This window comes from Oncorhynchus keta, chromosome 28, assembly GCF_023373465.1.
Source record: "Oncorhynchus keta strain PuntledgeMale-10-30-2019 chromosome 28, Oket_V2, whole genome shotgun sequence".
Taxonomy (NCBI): Eukaryota; Metazoa; Chordata; class Actinopteri; order Salmoniformes; family Salmonidae; genus Oncorhynchus; species Oncorhynchus keta.
The window spans coordinates 31698565-31722732 of NC_068448.1; the positions used below are offsets into that span (position 1 = coordinate 31698565).

Sequence of the window (24168 nt, forward strand, 5' to 3'; positions counted from 1 at the left end):
AGACTTACTGGCTCTATGGCAGGCCCAAGCTCTCCGGCTCGGCCCGGGCACTGGTGTCCAGTGTTTGCATAGCTGGTTGTGTTTAATTGAAATTAAAGTGGCCCTCTTTGACCCGCCCCTCTTCTCCCTCCTCAACGAAGGACAAGCTAACTGGGAAAATGACTATAAGTCATAGAAAACACATGTTGTACGTTCAGGGCAATTCTTTTTCCAAGGAAGGCTGGCGCCAGTTTTAGTGTCCACATTAGACAGGAAAATAATATCTGAAGAATAGCTCTATATGAAGCCTCGCTCCTAGTGCTAGAAGGGCCAAACCCTGGAGAAAAACACACACACACACACACACACACACACACACACACACACACACACACACACACACACACACACACACACACACACACACACACACACACACACACACACACACACACACACACACACACACACACACACACACACACACACACACACACACACACACACGCACACACACACGCACATACACACACATACACACACACAATTTGTTATATAGCTGTAGTTTGTCAGTTTAAGCCATAGCTCCAGTATACTCCAACTCCACTTTGAGAGTAAAGTAGATGATTCAAGAGATCTGCTTTTGATATCAAACTTTGCGCCCCGAGTGACCCATTACAGATCATGAGAGATTCACAGTATGGTTTTACGTTGGCAAGTCCATGAAACAAGATCAATTGATCTTTTACTTTTTATTTCTGTCCCCTGCATTCACTCACTTCACCCACTGTTGTCTGCCTGGACCCTGAACTCTGTTAGGGCTCCCTGCACCGCTCCACTGATTGCCTCATTTTCCCATTGTGGGGAGTTCCAGGGCCTGTCAACTGTGATTTCCCTGAACGAGCCACACCGATGCCTCTCGGCTGGAGGCGGATGGAGGAAGGGGCAGCTGGGGCGCAGGCTTAACACCCTGTCAGACCTGGCTTCTCCCTCCGGTATGAAAGCAGGGCCTGGTTCTCTGGGCACTACAGGCCTAATTGGTCCTGACAAATAACACAAGAGTACAGTAGCACACTCTAGTAGAAGCCTAACTACTGCAGTAGCAGCCTTAAAATGTACAGCAGCAGAGTCGTACGACTGGTCCGGCAGGCCAAACACACAGCCTGTGGAGCTGCTCTGTGTTGTCTTGTTGGGTCGCCTCTGGCTGTTGCTGGCTGCCCTCTGTCTCTCCTCCCTCTTATTTCACTGGGAGGGCTCTCCTAAGTCGTAGAGTAAATGTTTAAGAAAGGCTAAACTGACTGTAATTTGCACTTAGGTTTCCCCCACCGTTTAGCCCACTGGGAGTGCGGCGACCTTGTGCTCTCTTTCTCTCTCTCTTTCTATCTTTCTGTCTCTGTCTCTGTCTCTTTCTTTCTTTCTTTCTTTCTCTCTCTCTCTCTCTCTCTCTCTCTCTCTCTCTCTCTCTCTCTCTCTCTCTCTCTCTCTCTCTCTCTCTCTCTCTCTCTCTCTCTTTCTCTCTCTCTCTAATTTTTCTCTCGCTCTCTCTTCTTTCTCTCTCTCTCTCTGGGCTGAGAGTGAGGGTGTGGGGAGCAGAGGTTGAGAGGAGGAGAGGTCCAGGGGTGAGGGTTTGGTGCAGGATGAGGAGCAGCAAGCATCAGTTTCTGATTGATTTTCCGTGAAAGAGAGCGAGAAGGGAAACAGTGGAAATGAAAATAAATGCTTTGATAATCTTTCCCATGTGTGTGAAAGAGAGACAGCGAGAGAGAGAGAGAGAGAGAGGTGAGAGAAGGGAGAGAGAGGTGAGAGAATGGAGAGAGAGAGAGGTGAGAGAAGGGAGAGAGAGAGGTGAGAGAAGGGAGAGAGAGAGAGGAGAGAGAGAGAGAGAGAGAGAGAGAGAGAGAGAGAGAGAGAGAGGTGAGAGAAGGGAGAGAGAGAGGTGAGAGAAGAGAGAGAGATAGGGAGAGAGAGGTGAGAGAAGGGAGAGAGAGGTGAGAGAAGGGAGAGAGAGAGAGAGAAGGGAGAGAGAGAGAGAGAGAGGTGAGAGAAGGGAGAGAGAGAGAGGTGAGAGAAGGGAGAGAGAGAGGTGAGAGAAGAGAGAGAGAGGGAGAGAGAGGTGAGAGAAGGGAGAGAGAGGTGAGAGAAGTGAGAGAGAGAGAGAGAGAGAAGGGAGAGAGAGAGAGAGAGAGGTGAGAGAAGGGGAGAGAGAGAGAGAGAGAGAGAGAGAGAGAGAGAGAGAGCACAAGGTTCCTGCACTCCTAGTGGTGACGTGTGAAGAGACAGGAGAGATACAAAGACATGGACATATATGGGAACAAAAAAAAGGGATGGAGACATTTTCCACATTTTGTGGTGTAATAAAGTGGTATAAAAAAATAAAAAAATTGTATTTTTTGTCAAAGATCTGCACAAAATACTCTGTAATGTCAAAGTGGAAGAAAAATGAGAATGTATATTTTTTATTCATGGAAATAAAACACTAATATATAACCACCTGAGTCAATACATGTTAAAATCACCTTGGCAGCGATTACAGCTGTGAGTCTTTCTGGGTAAGTGTCCAACTTTGCACACCTGGATTGTACAATATTTGCACATTATTTTATAAAAAAATATATTCAAGGACTTTGCCTGTGCTTAGCTCTATTCCTGTTCTTTTTATCCTAAAAAACTCCATAGTCCTTTCCAATGGCAATCATACCCATAACATGATGCAGCCACCCTCATGCTTGGAAATATCCTCCTGAGAGCCAGCAATTCATTGAAGTCCACTTTTTATTTAACAAGGCAAGTCAATTAAGAACAAATTCTTATTTACAATGACAGCCTAGGAAAAGCCTTGCTCAGGGGCAGAACGACAGTTTTTTACCATGTCTGCTTGTGGATTCGATCTAACAGTTATTGGCCCAACGCTCTAACCACTAGGCTACCCCGCCACTCTCTAGTTTATGGTCTGTATCTGTATTAAGTCATGTTGTACCATTGAGAGGACATTTTGGCCTTTTCAATGAAATCATGTGTGGGGGTGTGCCCCTGTCAACTTTATCCTTCTGGTTCATAAAAACATGGCTGCTGTCAAAATTAGCACATTTTATGGGAATTTGAAAAGTAGTGTGTGTAAGTAATAATTATAATTTTTGTGGGTTTGATATTCAAATAGTTTCTAGGTAGAGAATATCTCAGGAAATGTTAAGTGAGTTGTCAGGACTGTATATATATTTTATGTTCACAGGAAATAAGAGCTAAATAACAGCTTACAAAGAAATGTCCTGGACACCCAAATGCTGCAACTATGTTTTTAACCTACTGTACCCATTGACTGTAATGTACCTTTTTTCAGATGTTTGTCCTAATAACCCCTACAGAGGACAATTTTGCACTTACAATATAAGATAAAAAACAATATATCTTAACATGTTTTTTTCCCACGCCATAAACATATGTTATGTAAAAAAGAAAGAAAAGTAAATCCCCCCCGAAACAATTCCGGTCTCAGGAGGATTCTCTTTGTATTCAGGGTGCATGTTTTGGAATATTTCTATTCTGTACAGGCATTCTTATTTTCACACTTTAATTTAGGTAGTATTATGGAGTAACTACAATGTTGTTTATCCATCCTCAGTGTTCTCCTATTACAGCCATTAAACTCTGTAACTGTTTTGAAGTAATATTGGCCTCATGGTGAAATCCCTGATCGGTTTCCTTCCTCTCCGGCAACTGAGTTAGGAAGGACACCTGTATCTTTGTAGTGACTGGGTGTATTGATACAAAGTGTAATTAATAACTTCACCATGCTCAAAAGGATATTCCATGTCTGTTTTATTTATTTTTTACCCATGTACCAATGTGCCCTTCTTTGTGAGGCATTTGGAAAACCTCCCTGGTCTTTGTTGTTGTATCTGTGCTTGGAATTCAGTGCTCGACTGAGAGACCGTACAGATACTTCTATGTGTGTGGTACAGAGATGGGGTAGTCATTCAAAAATCATGTTAACCACCATTATGGGACACAGAGTGAGTCCATGCCACTTATTATCTGACTTGTTAAGCACATTTCTACTCCTGAAGTTATTTGGGCTTGTCATAACAAAGGGGTTGGATACTTTTTGACATTTCGGATGTTCATTTTTTATTCATTTGTAAAAAAAAAAAAAAAAAGAACATCTGAAAACATCATTCCACTATGACATTATGGGAAATTGTGTGTAGATCAGTGACACAAAATCACAAAATCACTGATCTACCACCATGGTAAACACAACAAAATGTGGAAAAAAGTCAAGGGGTATGAATACTTTGTAAAGGCACTGTATGTCTCAGTGAGAGATATGAGAGGGAGGAGGACAAAGAAATACCTCACACTCAACGTCAACAAAACTAAGGAGATGATTGTGGACTTCAGGAAACAGCAGAGGGAACACCCCCCTATCCACATCGATGGAACAGTAGTGGAGAGGGTAGTAAGTTTTAAGTTCCTCGGCGTACACATCACAGACAAACTGAATTGGTCCACCCACACAGACAGCATCGTGAAGAAGGCGCAGCAGCGCCTCTTCAACCTCAGGAGGCTGAAGAAATTCGGCTTGTCACCAAAAGCACTCACAAACTTCTACAGATGCACAATCGAGAGCATCCTGTCGGGCTGTATCACCGCCTGGTACGGCAACTGCTCCGCCCACAACCGTAAGGCTCTCCAGAGGGTAGTGAGGTCTGCACAACGCATCACCGGGGGCAAACTACCTGCCCTCCAGGACACCTACACCACCCGATGTCACAGGAAGGCCATAAAGATCATCAAGGACAACAACCACCCGAGCCACTGCCTGTTCACCCCGTTATCATCCAGAAGGCGAGGTCAGTACAGGTGCATCAAAGCTGGGACCGAGAGACTGAAAAACAGCTTCTATCTCAAGGCCATCAGACTGTTAAACAGCCAACTAACATTGAGTGGCTGCTGCCAACACACTGACTCAACTCCAGCCACTTTAATAATGGGAATTGATGGGAAATGATGTAAAATATATCACTAGCCACTTTAAACAATGCTACCTAATATAATGTTTACATACCCTACATTATTCATCTCATATGTATACGTATATACTGTACTCTATATCATCTACTGCATCCTTATGTAATACATGTATCACTAGCCACTTTAACTATGCCACTTTGTTTACATACTCATCTTATATGTATATACTGTACTCAATACCATCTACTGTATCTTGCCTATGCCGCTCTGTACCATCACTCATTCATATATCTTTATGTACATATTCTTTATCCCCTTACACTTGTGTCTATAAGGTAGTAGTTTTGGAATTGTTAGCTCGATTACTTGTTGGTTATTACTGCATTGTCGGAACTAGAAGCGCAAGCATTTCGCTACACTCGCACTAACATCTGCAAACCATGTGTATGTGACAAATAAAATTTGATTTTGATTTGATTTGTCAAGCCAACGCCTTAAATGTTACGCCAAGAGGTCAAAACCTCTTGACAAAGGTAGTAAGTTGTTCACTTAAAGTTGCAATAATATCATTTAGGACCATTCAATCCATCACACTCAATGTCATGCTGTGTCCTGCTGTGTCACCGTTGGTACGGAAAATGTAGCCCACTATTTTAAACAATATTTTATGGTTTACTCTCTCTAGGTCGTATACGGGGTTTACTGTTGAATAACAACAGCTTTTCAATGAAATAATGGAAAATCCAGCCCAATGTGGACACCCATGTGGAGAGAGGGCTGTCGGTTTAACTCCTTGGATATATTCTCGGTGACTGGTGCAGACAGGCAAGCCTACTCTTTGCACCGTGAAAATGTCCAGTAATTGATGACCCGTCTAATATTTCAGCCCCTTAAATGTGGTGGCCTGCTGTGACCATAGTATATGACCACTTTACTGTTTTCCTACTTCTCAGGTGGTAACCCTGCCCTTCCCACTCTTTCTACCCCTTCCCATCATTTAATCCAGCCTGTCTTTTCTTTCTCGCTAAGCCTGATTCCTAACTAAATCACATATCTGTGCCCCGAGTGGTTCTCAGGGAATTATTGGAGTGAGTAGACCAATGTGGTCTTAATCCCTCAGATTATCAGTTCAAATCACTACCTTGATGAGACAATTACACAATTGGTATCTTTCCCCAGCCCCCTACCCTCCTCGCGAGTACAGACCCACAGGCATGAGATACAATGTAGAATAGAAAAGAAAACAAGGAGAAACACATTCACTATTGACATGCATAAAATCAGATGTTGAGTGGACCTAGGCCCTGACATTAGGGGTCGTGTAGAGGCAGTTGGAAAGATTAGAGTGCTCTTCATTACTGATGTTCAGTGTTACTGAGAGCCAAGACTGATAAAGAGAAGGAGTAAGAATGATCACTAGAGGAACACACTATGATGAGGGCTCAGAATAAAGATGGATTATGATCCATGTACAATGTGGGACATCTATCCATTCAGCTTCCTCTCTGCATTCTCAATTATGCTTCTCTTCTTTCACTTTACTCCCCTCTTCGTACTTATGTCTCTCTCCCTCTCCCTCTCCCTCTCCCTCTCCCTCTCCCTCTCCCTCCCCCTCCCTCTCCCTCCCTCCCCCTCCCTCTCCCTCTCCCTCTCCCCTCTCTCCCTCTCCTCTCCCTCTCTCTCCCTCCCTCTCCATTTCCCTCTCCCTCTCCGTCTCTCTCCCCTCCCCCTCTCTCCCTCTCCCTCTCTCTCCCTCCCTCTCCATTTCCCTCTCCCTCTCCCTCTCCCCCCCTCTCTCTCGCTCTCTCTCTGTTTTCCATCCTTAGTTTCTGTTTTGGCTATGGTCAAATGAAACGGAAGCCTCCGGACTCTCAAAGGCTCTCTTTGGCTAATCCCCTTGACTAAGAGGACAAATTTTGGTAAACAGAATTGGGTCACAAGACATAAAGAGGTGAATGTGCACCAATTACATCATAGGATTTCCTGTAAGAGGGTGAAAGAGAGAGAGAGTGGACGGGGTGTGCTTGACAGTGGGGGATGCAGGGGAGAAGGAGTTGTTGTGCCCCTGCTCCCGTTTCTGTGGAGATTTCTTTGACCATTCCGTGAGAAAAAGAGACATGTTGGAACTTCGGAATTAAGTATTTCACATGGTTGGTTCTCCGTTCACCCCTCTCTCCCTTCCTCTTTCCCAATACCCCCTCCACTATCTATTCTCCTCTCCCTTTCTTCACCATGCGTCTTCCCCCTCCCTCTCCCTCTCCCCAGTTGACTGATTAACAGGGTAACTCGTGTCCCCTCTCTCTCTCCTGGCTGGAGGAGATTCCACAGGAAGCCATGATGTAACCCAGCCTGGTCTGGTTGGACCTCTTCAGGCTGTATGGCAGAACTCTCTGTGAACCATTACAACCAACTGAACCAACTCATCACACAGACATGAGATTCGTGTCCAGGCCTGGGTCTGGTCTGATTTGCTCTAAGGCAGGAGACAGCATTAGGCCAGGTCTGGGAGGATGTCAGCTGACGCATGGCCCCTGTGTCTGTCACTGTCGTGTGACCAACGTGAAGGGGTGCTGTCTGGAGTTCTCAAACTCAACTCTGGACCTCAAAGCCAGTTCCATTGTTCCTCTCTAATCAGGGACTGGTGTAGACCTGGGTCACCAGGTCTGTGTAATTAATTATCCGGAAGAACCGAAAACCATCAGGCTACGGACCTCGTAGGGTAAGAGTTGAATACCCCTGCATACAGGAGGCACCAGGATACCTGGTCACAATGCTGACACAGTGGACGGATAAGAGACATTTTACTACTGCAATGGCTATTTTTATTTGTACCTTTATGTAACTAGGCAAACCAGTTAAGAACACATTCTTATTTTCAAAGACGGCCTAGGAACAGTGGGTTCACTGCCTTGTTCAGGGGCAGAACGACAGAGTTTTACTGGGGGAGTCGATCTTGCAACCTTTTGGTTACTCGTTCAACACTCTAACCACTAGGCCACCTAGTGCAATCAGAACGCAGATAAGATCAGGACAAATGACGCATGCTAGCACCAGGTATAAACAAGGCTTCAGTCTGCCACACACACGTTTCAGTAGCAGCTGGTTTTGATCAAGTTAATACAGTGGTTTTGGAGACAGGGGTCTTATAGATGATGTGGCTATGCATTGCCAGGCTGCTCTGATACATAAGTCATCACAGTGAGGTGGATTTGGCGTTCTGTTTTTCTCCTCATTCATACCAGGCTCACTCCAGTCCACAGCTGTAAAAACTGAGCACAGACTGTTCAAAAGCATTGTATGAGTTTGTTCTTTTTTCTTACTTAACGTACCAGATTTGGGGCTATAAATTAGAGATTAAAAACACAAATGATTATCTTACGGGACAACTGCAAAGGATGAATGTTGAACATAGCCAGTAACTGTAAAGTAAAATGTTGAGAAAAAAGAACAACCCAGTGCTGCAAACATATTGACTATAGCTTTAACACTTGAGGGGGCGGTAAGACCTCCCTTATGTGGCTCCTCCAGTCTCAGTGGTCAGCTAGCAGCAGAGGGGTAGAGGGTGGGGCGGTGCCGGTGGGGGGCGGGTTCAGAACAGCTAAAAATGAGGTTGTCAAGAGAGGGAGAGACCAAGTCACTAGGCAACACCCTGACGACAGGCTGGGGCTAATACATGGGCTTGTTTCAGGGGGCATGACACGGCCAGAGGGTATGGTCCCTCTCCCTCCCAGTGGGCCCCCCCAGAAGCACACCTGCATAGGGGACGGGGACGAGGGGACGGGGCAGTAAAGACTGCCTGGAAACAGCTCCACTACAGAGCTCCTAAGAGGAGAAGATACAGCAAGACAAGAAGAAAGGAAAAAGGAAGAAAGAGAAAGAGATCTGCAGATGTTCCAGCTTTGAACCCCCCTATTAACATCCAGCCCTCTATCCTGCCTGCATTATTCTCCCATTCAACTGTCCCCCACACACACGCACACCAGGTATAGTGCATTGTTGCCAGTGGTATAAAGTAATTAAGAAAACATACTTTAAAGTACTACATAAGTTGTTTCTTTGGGTATCTGTACTTTACTATTTATATTTTTGACTACTTTTACTTCTACATTCCTAATGAAAATAATTTCCCCTGACACTCAAAAGTATTTGTTACATTTTGAATGCTTAGCAGGACAGGAAAATGGTCCAACTCACACACTTATCAAGAGAACATCCCTGGTCATCCCTACTGCCTCTGATCTGGTGGACTCACTAAACACATGCCTCACTTGTAAATTATGTCTGAATGTTGGAGTGTGCCCCTGGCTGTCCAAAAATGGTGCCGTCTGGATTGCTTAATATAAGGAATTTGAAACGATTTATACTTTTACTTTTACTTTTGATACTTAATTAAGTATATTTAAAAGAAAATACTTTTAGACTTTTGCTCAAGTAGTATTATACTAGATGACTTTCACTTGTACTTGAGAAATGTTCTATTAAGGTATCTTTAATTTGACTCAAGTATCACAATTGGATACTTTTTCCACCACTGATTGTTGCTAAGGACCTACCACAAGACCACAGCTAGCTAGTGTTACATGTCTCTCTAGCTAAGTGTGTATGTGTATTTGTAAGTGTTTGTTCTTTTGTCCCCTGGCCCCAACGTTCAGGCCTGTTGGCTCTTCTTTACCTCTCTGTAGTGGCTTCAGTCTCACCGTAGCGCCACCGGCCCAAGGGGCATGGTTTGCCTGTTGTCATGACACTGTGAACTGGTGCAAAGTGAATGCTGGGAACTGAGTTGCATCCCGGGACTAAGCAAACACAGCAGGGCAGAGACCCATGAACACCAGAGGAAGTCTCCCCCCCAGACCAGTCAGATATTAACTGAAGGAAGGCTAATCTAACTGGCTATATAACATGGTCTAAAAGAAGTCAACCTGGTCGAAGGGCCAAAACCATTTTCTTTTCATGGGCAAGTGTGATAAAACATTTGAACTCATCTTCTATCAATGAGAGTCTACTGTATGTCTTCAGTATCCAGTATCCTGCCTGAGGTGGGAGAAAGAGGCTGTGTTATAAAGTGTTTATTATGTGCTCGACGATGATAATACATCCACATTTCCTATCTACAGGTAATATGCTAATTCCAGTTGTCTTGTCTGTCCACAGAGGTCATTGTGATTCCTAAAGAACTTCCCCCTCACAGACACCGAGGTGATGAATGTCAGATATAGTTGTCATGTTTTAGTAGCAAACGGCTGGACGTGTGAGAGAGGAGACAATAGGTATTTTCCTCAGACTCTTCATCTCTCTCTCTGTCAGTATCACCTGGCTGCCAGACTGTCTCCACTCAAGTAGCCAGTCTGTCACCAAGTTTAAAGTAATATTCGTCATATGCATAGCCATGGACGTGGGGGGGTGGGGTGTGTGTGTGTGGGGGGGGCTGAGGGTGGTGCAGCACCCCCTGATAAATCACAATCTAAAAAATATTTATCTAAAAAAGTTTTTTTATCACCAAATTAGTACACTAGGCCTTTATTACTCCTGTATGAGCGAAGAAATACACTTTCAGCAGAGCACCCCCCCAATCAATGACATCACCACCCTAAGCATAGGCAGAACTAGCAGCAGTGTCCCCACATACACAACTTCATATTCGTTTTCTGTGCATCTTACCCACAAGGTTATTCCTAATGTCGACATTCCTAATGTCGCTGTCTGTTAACAGTACAGACTGTAAAGGGTCTCCAGGATAGGGGTGTAACACATTGAAACAGAGGAATGAATCCAGGGTCTTGCTGAGACATTTCCTCCTCTACTTCCTCCTCTGTTTTCTCTCCCAAACCTCTCTCCTCAGTGTTCCCCAACTATCTCTCCAAAACCACTCTCCTCAGTGTTCACCAACAATGCTTGTTGAGATCACTGTTCAGTTGAAGTGAACTACTACACCCCCTTGTGGAATCTTTGCAATCTACACTCAATCACACAATCCCTTGAGACCACTTATCCTCTAACACTGCTGTAGGAGGGTCATTCCTTTACACCTCCTCACTATCCATGTCACCAGATACCTGTCAGCTTGTTTGTCTATCTGCATATCTCTTGATCAGTCTGCCAGTTTTCACCTGAACTATGGATGGCCATGAGAGGAGGAGTTGGAACAGGTTCTGCAGCAGTTTTACCACCCAAGCAGCACTGTCCTGTGCTAACAAAAACAAATATATGTATAGGTCACGTTCAAGTTCAGTGGAGCACAATGTCTGAAATCTAGACTGTCACCTTGATCAAATGTGGTTTGTTTAAGGTCATTCTTATGTTGATGGTCTGTTCCAGTCCTTCTCAGACTAACAGGTTTGGAGGACAGACTGCAGGTTGTACCTCTCAGCTCAGAACGACAGTTGAGAGGCCTGTTCCCCTGCTAATCTACCAGTTGCCCTTCACCGGTCACTCAGCAGCTGTCTACTGTGGACGGAACAGACTGAAAGACACAGGCAGAGCTTCAGGTGCTGGAGTTCCATGAGAAACACCGGAACCTGTATGACGTATCACCCTCGTCTCCTTCCTCTTACTTTTCCCATCGGATGTGTACTACACTCTGCCTCTCCTGCAGATGAGAATGCAGTAAACTGGTTTGTTTCACTGACAGCTTACGTATTAGGTTCTGATTATAGTATTGATTATCAATAGTATTTATAATCACCAGTTAATTAGCCACAATAAGCCAGGTGTGGGTGTGTCAACATCAGTACAACTAGGGTAAAGAAAAAGACCCACACATTGGTTATGGTTCTCTACGGTGATATAACGGCCACATTTATTGCAAACAAAATAGATATCGGCTCCTGAACACAGGCTCATAAACTTTGACTTGCACGAGTACAATAGGAGAAAAAAGGAAGAGAAAAAGTACATTTCTTAAAATGATAGGGTTACTGAACTTCACCAGGCAGGATGTAGACATGATCTTTACCAAAACTGCTAAATCTTAAAAGCCCTAAAATGAAAAAGCTTCTCCCTTGTCTTTCTGAACCTGAAACACACTGTGCCAAACTGCAAAAGGCCAGAAAGAAAATACATTATTAAAGCAAAGCAGTTACAACCTAAAGCAAGAGGAGGAATTATTTGGTCCTTTGGGCTCCTCTCTGAGGAGACACGGTTCTTTTGACACTGTCTCCACCTGCAGGTACATTTCAGTCACTGCATGGGACCTCTAACTACAATACCCAATATAGTTTCCATATAAACAGACTTCTCTGATTTGATATGACAGAGTATGACTCACGTAAATAGTAGTGTCATAGCAAATGTGCATAAACATATCAAAATGTGATCGATTTCCCAAGTTCAGTTACTTCTTAATGCTATGATCTGAACTCTGAGCTATTATTACCACTATAATGACTAACATGTCAGGTATCATGTAATTACACACATGACTAAATTGGCACAATTATACATTGAGACTAGTACAGTAGTACATAGTTAGATGTCTTTGTTGAAGCAAAATAATTCCAGACCAGAGAAGCCAGGTGCCATTCATATAGATACCAACGGTCGAGTTCCATGTCAAAGGTTAACGTCCATGTAAAGTGTGTATGACACAATGGTAAACTAATCTCCCGCGTCCCTAACACCATCCTATTATACTTCACATTCTCTATGACAAAGGCATAAACCAAGAACGGACTTGGTACAGAGATCAAACTTGACAATCATTGCAAATAAATCAGGCTGGGAGAGAAAAATGTTTGACAATAAAATAAAAAAATAAAAATGTTAGCTTCCTGTGATATCGCAGAACCCCCCTCCCTTCCCCTCCCCTAAACAACAACACTTATTCCATTTTAAAATTCTGGCCGTTTCAAATAAAACAAAAACAAAAATATAGAAGAAACAGACACCGGATCAGCTGTTGTACAATGTGTGTAACAAACCACTTTTGAACTTCAAAATATCCCAATGTCAAAACAGTTACTTAATAAATCAGCCATTTCCAAGTACAGCACAGCACATGGGAAACATGTAGAGAGGTGGGCTGATGTGAAATGTGGTGGCAGCCAGTGATGGACGAGCTTGTGGAAACTTTGTCGTCATTTATCTTTTTTCTCAGCCTCTGTGGTCTCTTCCTTCGCTGCAGCATCTTCCGGAGAGACTTCCTCGTACCTGTCAGAGTGGTAGAAAAGAATAGAAAGATTATGTTTTCAATTAAAGGAGACAAATGATGACTAACAACTTGGAGATTTCACAATGCACTGCACACAACTGTATGATTACTGAAAATAAACATGACCGTGTTTTATGTTGATACCAAATAAATACACCAATGGGAGTGAAGAATCCAATGTAGGCCTGGGACTCCAACAAACACATCAAAAAGATGTGGGTGAGTTGCCGGCCTGGAGAATGACTGGACATGACTAGTGGGGCATCTGAATCATACTCAGCCAAACTTATGAGCAATGCTTCAGAAAAAAAAGAAAAAAAAAGTTGGGTTTGGGCCAGATAGGCCCAGGTTGACTAAACTGAGTTCAACTATTCCCTGGACTGAGGTCACTTCTCAGGAAAAGCCTGATATTGACATTTCGTTCAAAGGAGAGAGAGATTGCATCTGGCAGTGCCAGAGGCCCGTCCACAGAGCACTGGTGTTGATGGTCAGAGTAGGAGAGAGAAACAGAGGGAAGGACACTGAACGCCAGGCAAGCCAGGGTTGATGACAGAGTCATGTCAGGGCAGGGTGATGTCAGGGCAGGGTGGGGGAGACATGGGGCGTACCTGCCCGGGTGAGAGGTGATCTGGTCACTACATAGGTGGGTTGTTGCGTCGCCGGCGTGGCGAGGAGGAGCTCTGCATTGAGTTAGCCAGGCTGGCGGGAGAGCCTGACACGGTGGGGTAGTGTGTGAGCCGGGGTGTGTGTGGCAACACCTCCTCTGAGGACTCATAGCTGAGCAGGAAGAAGAGGAGTAGGATGGCCAGTGAGTTGTACAGCAGAGAAACACAGTAGAGAGAAAAGACTAGTATGCCAAAGTGAATTCACAGCTTTACAAAGGTGCTGAAAATGAAGAGATGAAGTGCTTTGCAAAACTGAACACAGAAGTGAACAAAGAATGAGTGTCTAGTCAGAAATGGCAGCAGTGTGACAGATGGGAACCAGTCAAAGCACAATGACCAGGAGGAAGGTTAGCAGTTAGCACCAAGCCTTGGCACAGCCAGCTGACACCCAGGTCTCTTACCCTCTCTCCACCCCAAGGTCATGGCTTTGTTTTTACCATGGCGAATAACAAGCGAGGCGGAGGTGACATTTCTGTCAGGAGAGGTTTGGGGAATGTTTCCTCTCCCTCCCCTACCCAGGCCAGCCGCTGTGCAGGTGCTTGCCCCAGCTGGGTGTCTAACCTCTGCTGTCATTATGGCTAGTAGCAGTCAGAGCCTCCACAGCCCAAGTCACCGTGCTGGGATACAGCCTAGGGAGACCAAGGCCTGATCCTGACTCAGTAGTGTATGCATGGATGAGTAGGTGCATGAGAGCCATTCACACATAATACTCCAAGCAGCACTAGGTGGAAGAATGATTTATATATCATTGTACTCATGTCAATAATCGTTGAGTCTGGAAGAGGGGAGAGCAATAATTGGCAAAGGTTTATATGATGAGTGAAGATATACTTTTGTTTGAAATAAAAGTAAAATGAAGTTTCCATGCTGAATAATCTTGGAGGCACAAATGTCAAGATTAAGAGAAAGGCAACCAACTACTTATATATATATGTTTTTTTTTTTAAGACACCAATAGCAATAATTGGTAGGGTTGAGCGGTATCCAGATTGTCATACAGTCCTCTCACCCTAGGATTTACAGTATTACCGGTAGAGTAAACAAGGGGGCGCCCCAAAAAAATACAAATAAATTGGGCGTCTATTACCAGAATACTAACAAAATTAGAACACGTAATATCGAATTTCCATGGAGGTTGCTAGCTAACTGTGCTAACAAGCCCAAACAAAAATTAAATGCAAAGACAGGGAATCCTGATCATAAAGTTATACATATATATAGGTAGGAGCTACAGAATGTAATTTTGGTGAGTTACGACATTTACAAGCGTTTTGACAAATGTTTGTCTCAAGGAAGAACAGTACTGGCTCTCTATCCACATTAGAGGTCGACCGATTAATCGGAATGGCTGTTTAATTAGGGCCGATTTCAAGTTTTCATAATCAGAAATCTGTATTTTTGGACACCGATTTGGCAGATTCTTTTTTTTTTTTACACCTTTATTTAACTAGGCAAGTCAGTTAAGAACACATTCTTATTTTCAATGACTGCCTAGGAACAGTGGGTTAACTGCCTCGTTCAGGGGCAGAACGACATATTTACACCATGTCAGCTTGGGGGATTCAATCTTGCAAACTTACAGTTAACTAGTCAAACGCTCTAACCACCTGATTACATTGCACTCCACAAGGAGACTGCCGGTTACGCGGATGCAATAAGCCAAAGTAAGTTGCTAGCTGGCATTAAACTTATCTTATAAAAAACTAAATCAACCAATCATACGTTCACACATGGTTGATGATATTACTAGTTTATCTAGCGTGTCCTGCGTTGCATATAATCGATGCGGTGCGTATCGTTGCTCCAATGTGTACCTAACCATAAACATCAATGCCTTTCTTAAAATCAATACACAGAAGTACATTTTTAAACCTGCATATTTAGCTAAAATAAAACCAGGTTAGCAGGCAATATTAACCAGGTGAAATTGTGTCACTTCTCTTGCGTTCATTGCAGAGTAAAAACAAAGCCATGAGATCGAAGGAATTGTCAGTAGAGCTCGGAGACAGGATTGTGTTGAGGCACAGATCTGGGGAAGGGTACCAAAACATTTCTGCAGCATTGGTGGTCCCGAAGAACACCGTGGCCATCTTTTTTTAAACTCTTCCTAGAGCTGGCCGCCCGGCCAAACTGAGCAACCGAGGGAGAAGGGCCTTGGTCAGGGAGGTAGTCACTTTGACAGCGCTCCAGATTTCCTCTGTGTAGATGGGAGAACCTTCCAGAAAGACAACCATCTCTGCAGCATGCCATCCTTGAAACCTGCTCCAGAGCTCTCAGGACCTGACTGGGGCAAAGGTTCACCTTCCAACAGGACAATGACCTAAAAGCACACAGCCAAGACAACACAGGCGTAGCTTTGGGACAAGTCTCTGAATGTCCTTGAGTGGCCCAGCCAGAGCCCGGATTTAAACCTAATCGAACAACTGGAGAGACCTGAAAATATCTATGCAGCAACGCTCCCCATCCAACCTGACAGAGCTTGAGAGGATCTGCAGAGACGAATGCAAGAAACTCCCCAAATACAGGTGTGCCAAGCTTGTAGCGTAATACCCAAGAAGACTTTAGTCTGTAATCGCTGCCAAAGGTGCTTCAACAAAGTATTGTATTACTTTTTTGCATTATGGGGTATTGTGTGTAGATTTGTTGAGGAAAGAAATCAATGAAATCAATTCTAGAATAAGGCTGTAAAGCAACAAAATGTGGAAAAGTTAAGTGGTCTGAATACTTTCCGAATGCACTGTAGGTATATGGTATACCACCCAAGCCTACTATCTGGTGCTGCATGGTGGAACAGGAGAAATGTTCAATACCCCTGGTGATGAGCTCAGAACTGACTAAGAAATGCCATGCTGGAAAACAGGGAAGGTATTATATTATTACCTGAACATCTCGGTCAGTTCTCCTTTCAACAGAGCTACAACCACCGGGAATCCAATACAGGCTGGGACCAGGTACAGCAAGGCAGGCTGGGAAGGAAGAGAGAGTGAGACAAGTCACCCGGTCAGTAGCAGCCAAGTCTCGACATAAAAAAAACGCTTTCAACTGCATGTCACGAGTGTGAACTGGGAGTCTGTGCCTCGCTCACCTGGGCATGTTTAAAGGTGTGCATGACCCAGATGGTCATACCCAGGCCAAAGATGTAGGCCAGGAAGCTGGTGTAGAAGTAGGTCCTGGTGTTCTTCTTCAGACTGGAGGGGGCAGGGTACAGAGAGAACATTAAACAGCTGGAAACCAGGAGACTGGGCAGGGAGAGGGAGGATCTGGAAGGAGAAGAGTTAGTGCTCACCTGACATCAAAGCGGAGGAGTAAAGCAATGAAGATACCTGGAAAAATAAATGCAATATTCACATTAACAGAGGGGCCAGTGCTCGTAAGGTGTCAGCATGCTTCAGTTCGGCTAGACAAAATGGAGTGTGCTCGCATACTCCCTTAAAAGACCTTAACTTGAAAAAAAAAAAGCAGCAATAGTACTGTTTGTCCATTTTGAAATGTTATAGCCAGTATACACTTCCTCAAAATAGTCTGAATTCAAATAAAATTTTATTCAAATGTGTAGACCTTACCGTGAAATGCTTACTTACAAGCCCTTAACCAACAATGCAGTTCAAGAAAAAGACTTAAGAAAATTTATACAGGGCGGGTACCAAGTCAATATGCGGGAGTACAGGTTAGTCCAGGTAGTTTGTCTAATCTAAAGAGATTTCTTGAGGTGTCATTAATTTAGAAATTTCGGTGCAACAACCGAAAAAAAACCTTACCAAAGACGATAAGGTCACAAAATATCATAATACATGCACAACTGTTTCAGATAGGAAGCATGCGACACCTTTAGAGGAAAAATAAGCTTCAGCGCGAAGTGTTAGAGTGGAGGTGGATGTAATGCCGGAGTATTGCCCTCAAGTGGATGTCACAAGCCAATATCTACATAAAATTAGAAGCTACTGCTGAGTGAGGGGAATGTTTTACTTGCCTGGAATGACAATATCTCCAAGACCCAGCATGGCAAATTGATTGGCACCTAGACCCTTCTCGAACAGGTCCTGGGGAAACACCACTGAGAAGAGGGAGAAAGAAATAACTACGTCACCATATGTCAGATGTGATCTAATTACAGAGACCAAAAGCAGAGCACACACACACGATGACAGGAGTTGCTCCACAGTGACTGAGGTGGTAGATGCTGCTTTTCAGACAGCCATATACAGTGGGGCAAAAAAGTATTTAGTCAGCCACCAATTGTGCAAGTTCTCCCACTTAAAAAGATGAGAGACCTGTAATTTTCATCATAGGTACACTTCAACTATGACAGACAAAATGAGGAAAAAAAATCCAGAAAATCACATTATAGGATATTTAATTAATTCATTTGCAAAAGATGGTGGAAAATAAGTATTTGGTCACCTACAAACAAGCAAGATTTCTGGCTCTCACAGACCTGTAACTTCTTCTTTAAGAGGCTCCTCTGTCCTCCACTCGTTACCTGTATTAATGGCACCTGTTTGAACTTGTTATCAGTATCAGTATAAAAGACACCTGTCCACAACCTCAAACAGTCACACTCCAAACACCACTATGGCCAAGACCAAAGAGCTGTCAAAGGACATCAGAAACAAAATTGTAGACCTGCATCAGGCTGGGAAGACTGAATCTGCAATAGGTAAGCAGCTTGGTTTGAAGAAATCAACTGTGGGAGCAATTATTAGGAAATGGAAGACATACAAGACCACTGATAATCTCTCTCGATCTGGGGCTCCACGCAAGATCTCACCCCGTGGGGTCAAAATGATCACAAGAACGGTGAGCAAAAATCCCAGAACCACTAGGTCCCCTAGTGAATGACCTGCAAAGAGCTGGGACCAAAGTAACAAAGCCTACCATCAGTAACACACTACGCCGCCAGGGACTCAAATCCTGCAGTGCCAGACGTGTCCCCCTGCTTAAGCCAGTACATGTCCAGGCCCGTCTGAAGTTTGCTAGAGAGCATTTGGATGATCCAGAAGAAGATTGGGAGAATGTCATATGGTCAGATGAAACCAAAATATTACTTTTTGGCAAAAACTCAACTCGTCGTGTTTGGGGGACAAAGAATGCTGAGTTGCATCCAAAGAACACCATACCTACTGTGAAGCATGGGGGTGGAAACATGCTTTGGGACTGTTTTTCTGCAAAGGGACCAGGATGACTGATCCGTGTAAATGGAAGAATGAATGGGGCCATGTATCGTGAGATTTTGAGTGAAAACCTCCTTCCATCAGCAAGGGCATTAAAGATGAAACGTGGCTGGGTCTTTCAGCATGACAATGATCCCAAACACACCGCCGGGCAACGAAGGGGTGGCTTCGTAAGAAGCATTTCAAGGTCCTGGAGTGGCCTAGCCAGTCTCCAGATCTCAACCCCATAGAAAATCTTTTGAGGGAGTTGAAAGTCCATGTTGCCCAGCAACAGCCCCAAAACATCACTGCTCTAGAGGAGATCTGCATGAAGGAATGGGCCAAAATACCAGCAACAGTGTGTGAAAACCGTGTGAAGACTTGTGTGAAGACAGAAAACGTTTGACCTCTGTCATTGCCAACAAAGGGTATATAACAAAGTATTGAGATAAACTTTTGTTATTGACCAAATACTTATTTTCCACCATAATTTGCAAATAAATTAATTAAAAGTCCTACAATGTAATTTTCTGGATTTTTGTTTCTCATTTTGTCTGTCATAGTTGAAGTGTACCTATGATGAAAATTACAGGCCTCTCATCTTTTTAAGTGGGAGAACTTGCACAATTGGTGGCTGACTAAATACTTTTTTGCCCCACTGTACTTAACTGTCTGTGAGACTAACAAAATTCTTTAATGGGTGCTATGTAAATGTAAGGTTACACATGAAATACTGTCTATAAATATTGATTGCATTGATATTTTACAATAAAAAGGTCCCTTGACTCACACTTAATGGGTGCCTCGAACGACTTGGCCACGGTAACCATGACATTGGTGCCAAACACCTACAGGGATAACGGTTGTTTATTCAAGTGAGTCAATTCTCCAAGCTTAACATTTTGGCAGGGCCTAAGGGGTATACTTCAAAGCAGGATCAATGAGTTAGCCAGCTAACTTGCCTAAATATATATATTTTTCAAAATAACCTTGAAATGTGCACGGTCTAATTGACTCACAAACAAAAACAAACTACATTAAGCTTTCTTATTTTTGGTCATTTATCCAAGTTACCTGGCTCATTGATCCCACTGTGTAGTATACCCCTCTGGTGTGTAGCCTAGTAGTGCAGTGTTGGGGTTATTTGGCAGACTTACCCAGAAGACATCATAGACAAACAGCCCCCCCAGCAGGATGCAGCCAGTACTGACATTGTTTAGGTGCAGAAGCTCCACCCCATTCAGGGCGAAAGCCAGGCCAAAGAGGTTGTTGGCAATCCAGTGCTGGGAAGAACCAAAGATCACTTTATCAAACAAAAACATCCACAACACCCAAACAGAAGACAGACAGAGATGAACCCAACCATAGAGAGCATTGAAAGAAACATTTGGAGTCTTCAATATTTTATCGAGGACAAACTGTAACATTGGATTTTGACCAAACACGTCGCTCCAACGCTTCAAATTTGCATAAAGTAGAGCTCAACTTTTTATAGCGCCCCTGTTGCAGGGTTCTCGCCGCTCATCTTCCCACAATCCCCTGCACACTTCCCTGCGTGCCCTCGGTTAAAACTAATGGGCCCGGAACTTCTCACGACGAATTCATTGTTGGTGAAAACCCAGTGCAACACAGTCATCCTCTACACCCCAAACTAAATCGCCATGCCATGAAAAAATGTTTTTTTTTAAATGACACTATTTTAACACGCTGTAGTGTAACTTCAACTTACCTTCTTGAGGATGTACCAGACCCCAACCACAGTGCTGATGACCAGGCAGATCATGTCCTTGGTGTCAAACTCATAGTTGACAATTTCTGTGGGAGGGAGGGTCATCATTGACAAACATCCAGCTATTCATAAAACATACGTGCTTTTACAGGGTATTTATCCTATTACTGTTCCTAGCTCTTTCATTCCATTTCATCCTTACCTTCTTTGGTCTCTCCTGAGCCCTGAGTGAAGAGCAGCTGGTACTGCTTGATGGGAATGTTAGCAGGGAAGATCCTGTTCATGAAGGGACTAATCGAGAGAGGCAGAAATTATGTTGAGACAGGCTATATAATGCAAGTCATCTAACGTGAAAGGAGATCTTAATTAATAAAGTGATATGAAATAAATCAAGCCTCTCACCTCATTGTATGAGACAGTGCCAAAATCCCCAGGACAAAGAAATACATTGACAGCAGCAAGTTGATGTACTCTTGTGAGAAAATCTGATTGAAACGAGGCAAATTCATTTAGTGTTAGGAATTCCACCCTTCTCCACCTTTAACACAGTATAACACCACTAGCCTCTCTCGCTCTTGATCAGGGAGCTGAAAAAAGTGAATCAATAAGGACAGCATGCATGATGTGAGCATGGGGTGCAAGCAATGAGTAACACAGATAGGGTAAAGCAGAGCTAAAGCGATATGTGGGAGGTTGGAGGGGAAAGCAGTAGCTTATTCAAATGTAATAATGCACCAAACGATTCAGGACAAAGCATAGGAAGTGTTGCGAGTGATGATGCTCACTTTGAAGAAGAGGTAGAGGCCGAAGAGGGTGCAGCTGGCGATTATGGGGAACCGTGCAGCATCTCTGCCTGTGATGGTCTCTGGCATGTCTGAGGAGTTCTGGGAAGAGACAGAAACAAGGGTTGAGTGGACAAGAATGCATACAACACACACACACACTTCCTAAGTACCTTCAAAAACACACAAAGGCATGAACATTCTCAAAGCACATGACCAAAGTTCCTCTTCAGAGAGAAAGCACTAGAAGTACAAGCACTAGACCATATCAATATCAACCTGTCTCTTACTAAATCACAGTCATAACCTTTAGTGCCTCATCTCATCACAGACTAATTATAGTTCTTCACAAAATAAGTAGTTAGGTCACATGTTCGTGTCCCATTAGACATAAACCTATCTGAATGAAATGAGCTAATCTGCACAGGGAATATAATTAAAATGGGTCATTATGGTGCGATGAGTAGCAAGTAACAAGACAGGTCTGCAACGAACGAGCGATTCATTCTAAAGACCACATCTCCAGTTGATACTAGATAGAGGCCTTTAACATATCACCTTCAGGGTCAGTTTCTTCTATAGCACCGTCCTTGAACCCTTTCAAAGTTCACCCAACCTGTTCAGTGTGATTCTGGTCAAGGGGACTTGGCCTGTACACGACAGCACCCACATCCTCATTGATTGGGCACAAAGCAGGACTATGCTGAGGCCCAAACCTTGCCACTTGGTGCCTAATAACCAAAATGATTTTACACACAAATGGGAAACATACACACATAGCGACACACTGTCATGAAGCATCTTGAAGATTGCCACGAACAATGAGGTGTCAGTATGAGAGGAAAAATATGTTTAAATAAAAATACTGTCGACTGACAGGGCGTGTTCTGAGTATCAGTTCTAATACTCACTCTGTACTCATAATCGCAACCATTTTCTCCAGCAACCTAAGGATGAAATAAGTGTTCAGAAAGTCATAAGCTGGGTATGCAGTAAACATATAGTAGGTAATCTATAGTAAGCACCAGGGAAGAGTCGAGCTGAGGCAGCAACCAACCACACAGGAAGGGCTGCAGCAGGGTACCAGTTAGTTCACAACCACCAGAAAAAGTTACCTAATTTCACACCACTCAAAAAGCCTGTTATCAGTCATGTCAACAGACAACCAAGTCATGCATCATCATCCCTTTCCCTCCACCACTGACTAAAAGACCAATAGTGATGGCTGTTTGACACGTGTAGTTGTGAAAATGATTAGCATATTCCTACTATACATTGAGCAAGTGTCAGAAGTGCTTCGGAGAAAATAATAGGCTAGGGCGTGGCTAGAAATTAACTGAGAAGCAATGGAAATGGGTTTACCTAAACGTATCCACTCATGTCAAAAACACATTAAAATCGCCTAAACCCTTGCACACGTCTCTCCATCACCTACTAAAGACTTGGCAGTGAAAACCTGGCTGAAATGAATGAACAACATTATGCCAGCTAGCTAGATGGCATGATTAAAAATAACATTGACCACTCAACAAAAACAAAACAATCTAACCAGTAAATTAAGCAAGCAAAACGCTCAGGCAAATCGGGTTAACATATATGGTTCATGGCAGCCCCAGTCAAGGCCTGCCAGTCATTCATTACTGATGTTAGCTAGCTAGCCATGCCTAGCTACATCAGACTTGTCTGGATATGGAACAGAAACACGGACTGTGTAATGTGAGTGACATCTGGCTAGTGCTGCATGAGACTTGTGTGTGAGACACTAGACAGCTGAATGAGGATCGTTGCATCATTTGTTTATGGCCCAACAACAGGATCCAACAGTTTAGCGCTTCCCACTGTTAGCTCCGTAAACTACATAGCTACTGTTAGTTAGCTAGGTACTTGTACATTGCTATAATGTTAACGTTACCTTGCTTTTGCCACAGTTGACTGACCGCAGTGCACCGAAGAAGATGGGCAACAGAGCCATAAAAACAAGGCTGCCATATGCCAGTGCCGTTCCCTCCGGTGTCGCCACAAACTTGGCCACAGTCGCGTTGACAGCGTCGGTACCATTTGAGTCGGTAGAATTCAGGCCATCCAGAATGAGAGATGAAGTTTCGCTGGGTAAAACCGATCCTTGATCAACATCCGCCATGTTTGCAAGTTGTCCAACCCAAAGGAGACGTGTATACTGTTTTCGATCTATGAAGACTGGTCGTTTCTCATTTAAGAACGTTCTCTTTTGCTAAGGCCACGTTCCCTATCTCTTTGCCAATTGAAACACCTCTTCCTTGTTCTTGTTCTTCGGTGGGGTTTATCGGCGGTTGGCATCCAACGTTATGGTGCTTTACCGCCGCTTACTGTAGTGGAGTGTGGGCTAGAGACAGAGAGAAACCAAATCCTACCGGCCAGCACCGTTGTTCTTAAAAATATATTTATTTTTTTGAGACTTTATCTAATGACGTTCTACTCAATATACTCTTTAAACTAATTTCCTGTATCCACTTCTCCCTCATACTAAATCTCAGCCTCTCTCTCCCTCTGATACTGTGTGCTTGTTTAGCCAGTACATCAACTGCCTCGTTCCCCTCCACCCCCACATGGGCTGGGACCCAAGTAAATCTTATCTGTATACCCATCTGTCTAATATTTCCATGGGTTTGTAGCACCTCATCAAGCGGATCTTGTCTGCTAGTTGATCTAAATGACTGGAGACTCATCAACACTGCACATGAATCAGAGCAATTAACCACTCTGGCTG

The 24168-nt window shown here is 43.7% G+C and overlaps 1 protein-coding gene across 4 annotated transcripts; it reads right to left on the reverse strand.

Annotated features, from left to right (window-relative positions):
* Positions 1-11713: 11713 nt before the first annotated feature.
* On the reverse strand, positions 11714-23737 carry LOC118361021 (minor histocompatibility antigen H13). Of its 4 annotated transcripts, XM_035740716.2 has the most exons (14): positions 23335-23737; positions 22334-22369; positions 21426-21524; positions 21043-21125; positions 20843-20931; positions 20641-20726; positions 20069-20194; positions 19702-19759; positions 17732-17815; positions 17048-17084; positions 16847-16949; positions 16642-16727; positions 13705-13873; positions 11714-13095 (listed from the first exon to the last, which is right to left on the reverse strand). In XM_035740716.2, the coding sequence occupies exons 1-13, from the start codon at positions 23560-23562 to the stop codon at positions 13732-13734; spliced, it is 1257 nt and encodes a 418-aa protein (XP_035596609.1). In that variant the 5' UTR covers positions 23563-23737; the 3' UTR covers positions 11714-13095; positions 13705-13731. The 4 variants fall into 4 exon arrangements, with proteins under 4 accessions (XP_035596609.1, XP_035596610.1, XP_035596611.1 ...); XM_035740717.2 differs by lacking the exon at positions 22334-22369 and having other exon boundaries at positions 23335-23727; XM_035740718.2 differs by lacking the exon at positions 13705-13873 and having other exon boundaries at positions 23335-23725.
* Between the last annotated feature and the right edge of the window lie 431 nt (positions 23738-24168).

Excerpts from the sequence above, each read along its gene's own strand:
- LOC118361021 (XM_035740716.2), bottom strand. The coding sequence starts at position 23,562 with ATGGCGGATGTTGATCAAGGATCGGTTTTACCCAGCGAAACTTCATCT. Across the intron at positions 20,932-21,042 it reads GCACTGTCTCATACAATGAG|TCCCTTCATGAACAGGATCT; the intron begins GTGAGAGGCTTG and ends TCTCTCGATTAG. Across the intron at positions 20,195-20,640 it reads TCTGGTACATCCTCAAGAAG|CACTGGATTGCCAACAACCT; the intron begins GTAAGTTGAAGT and ends GGTTCTTCCCAG.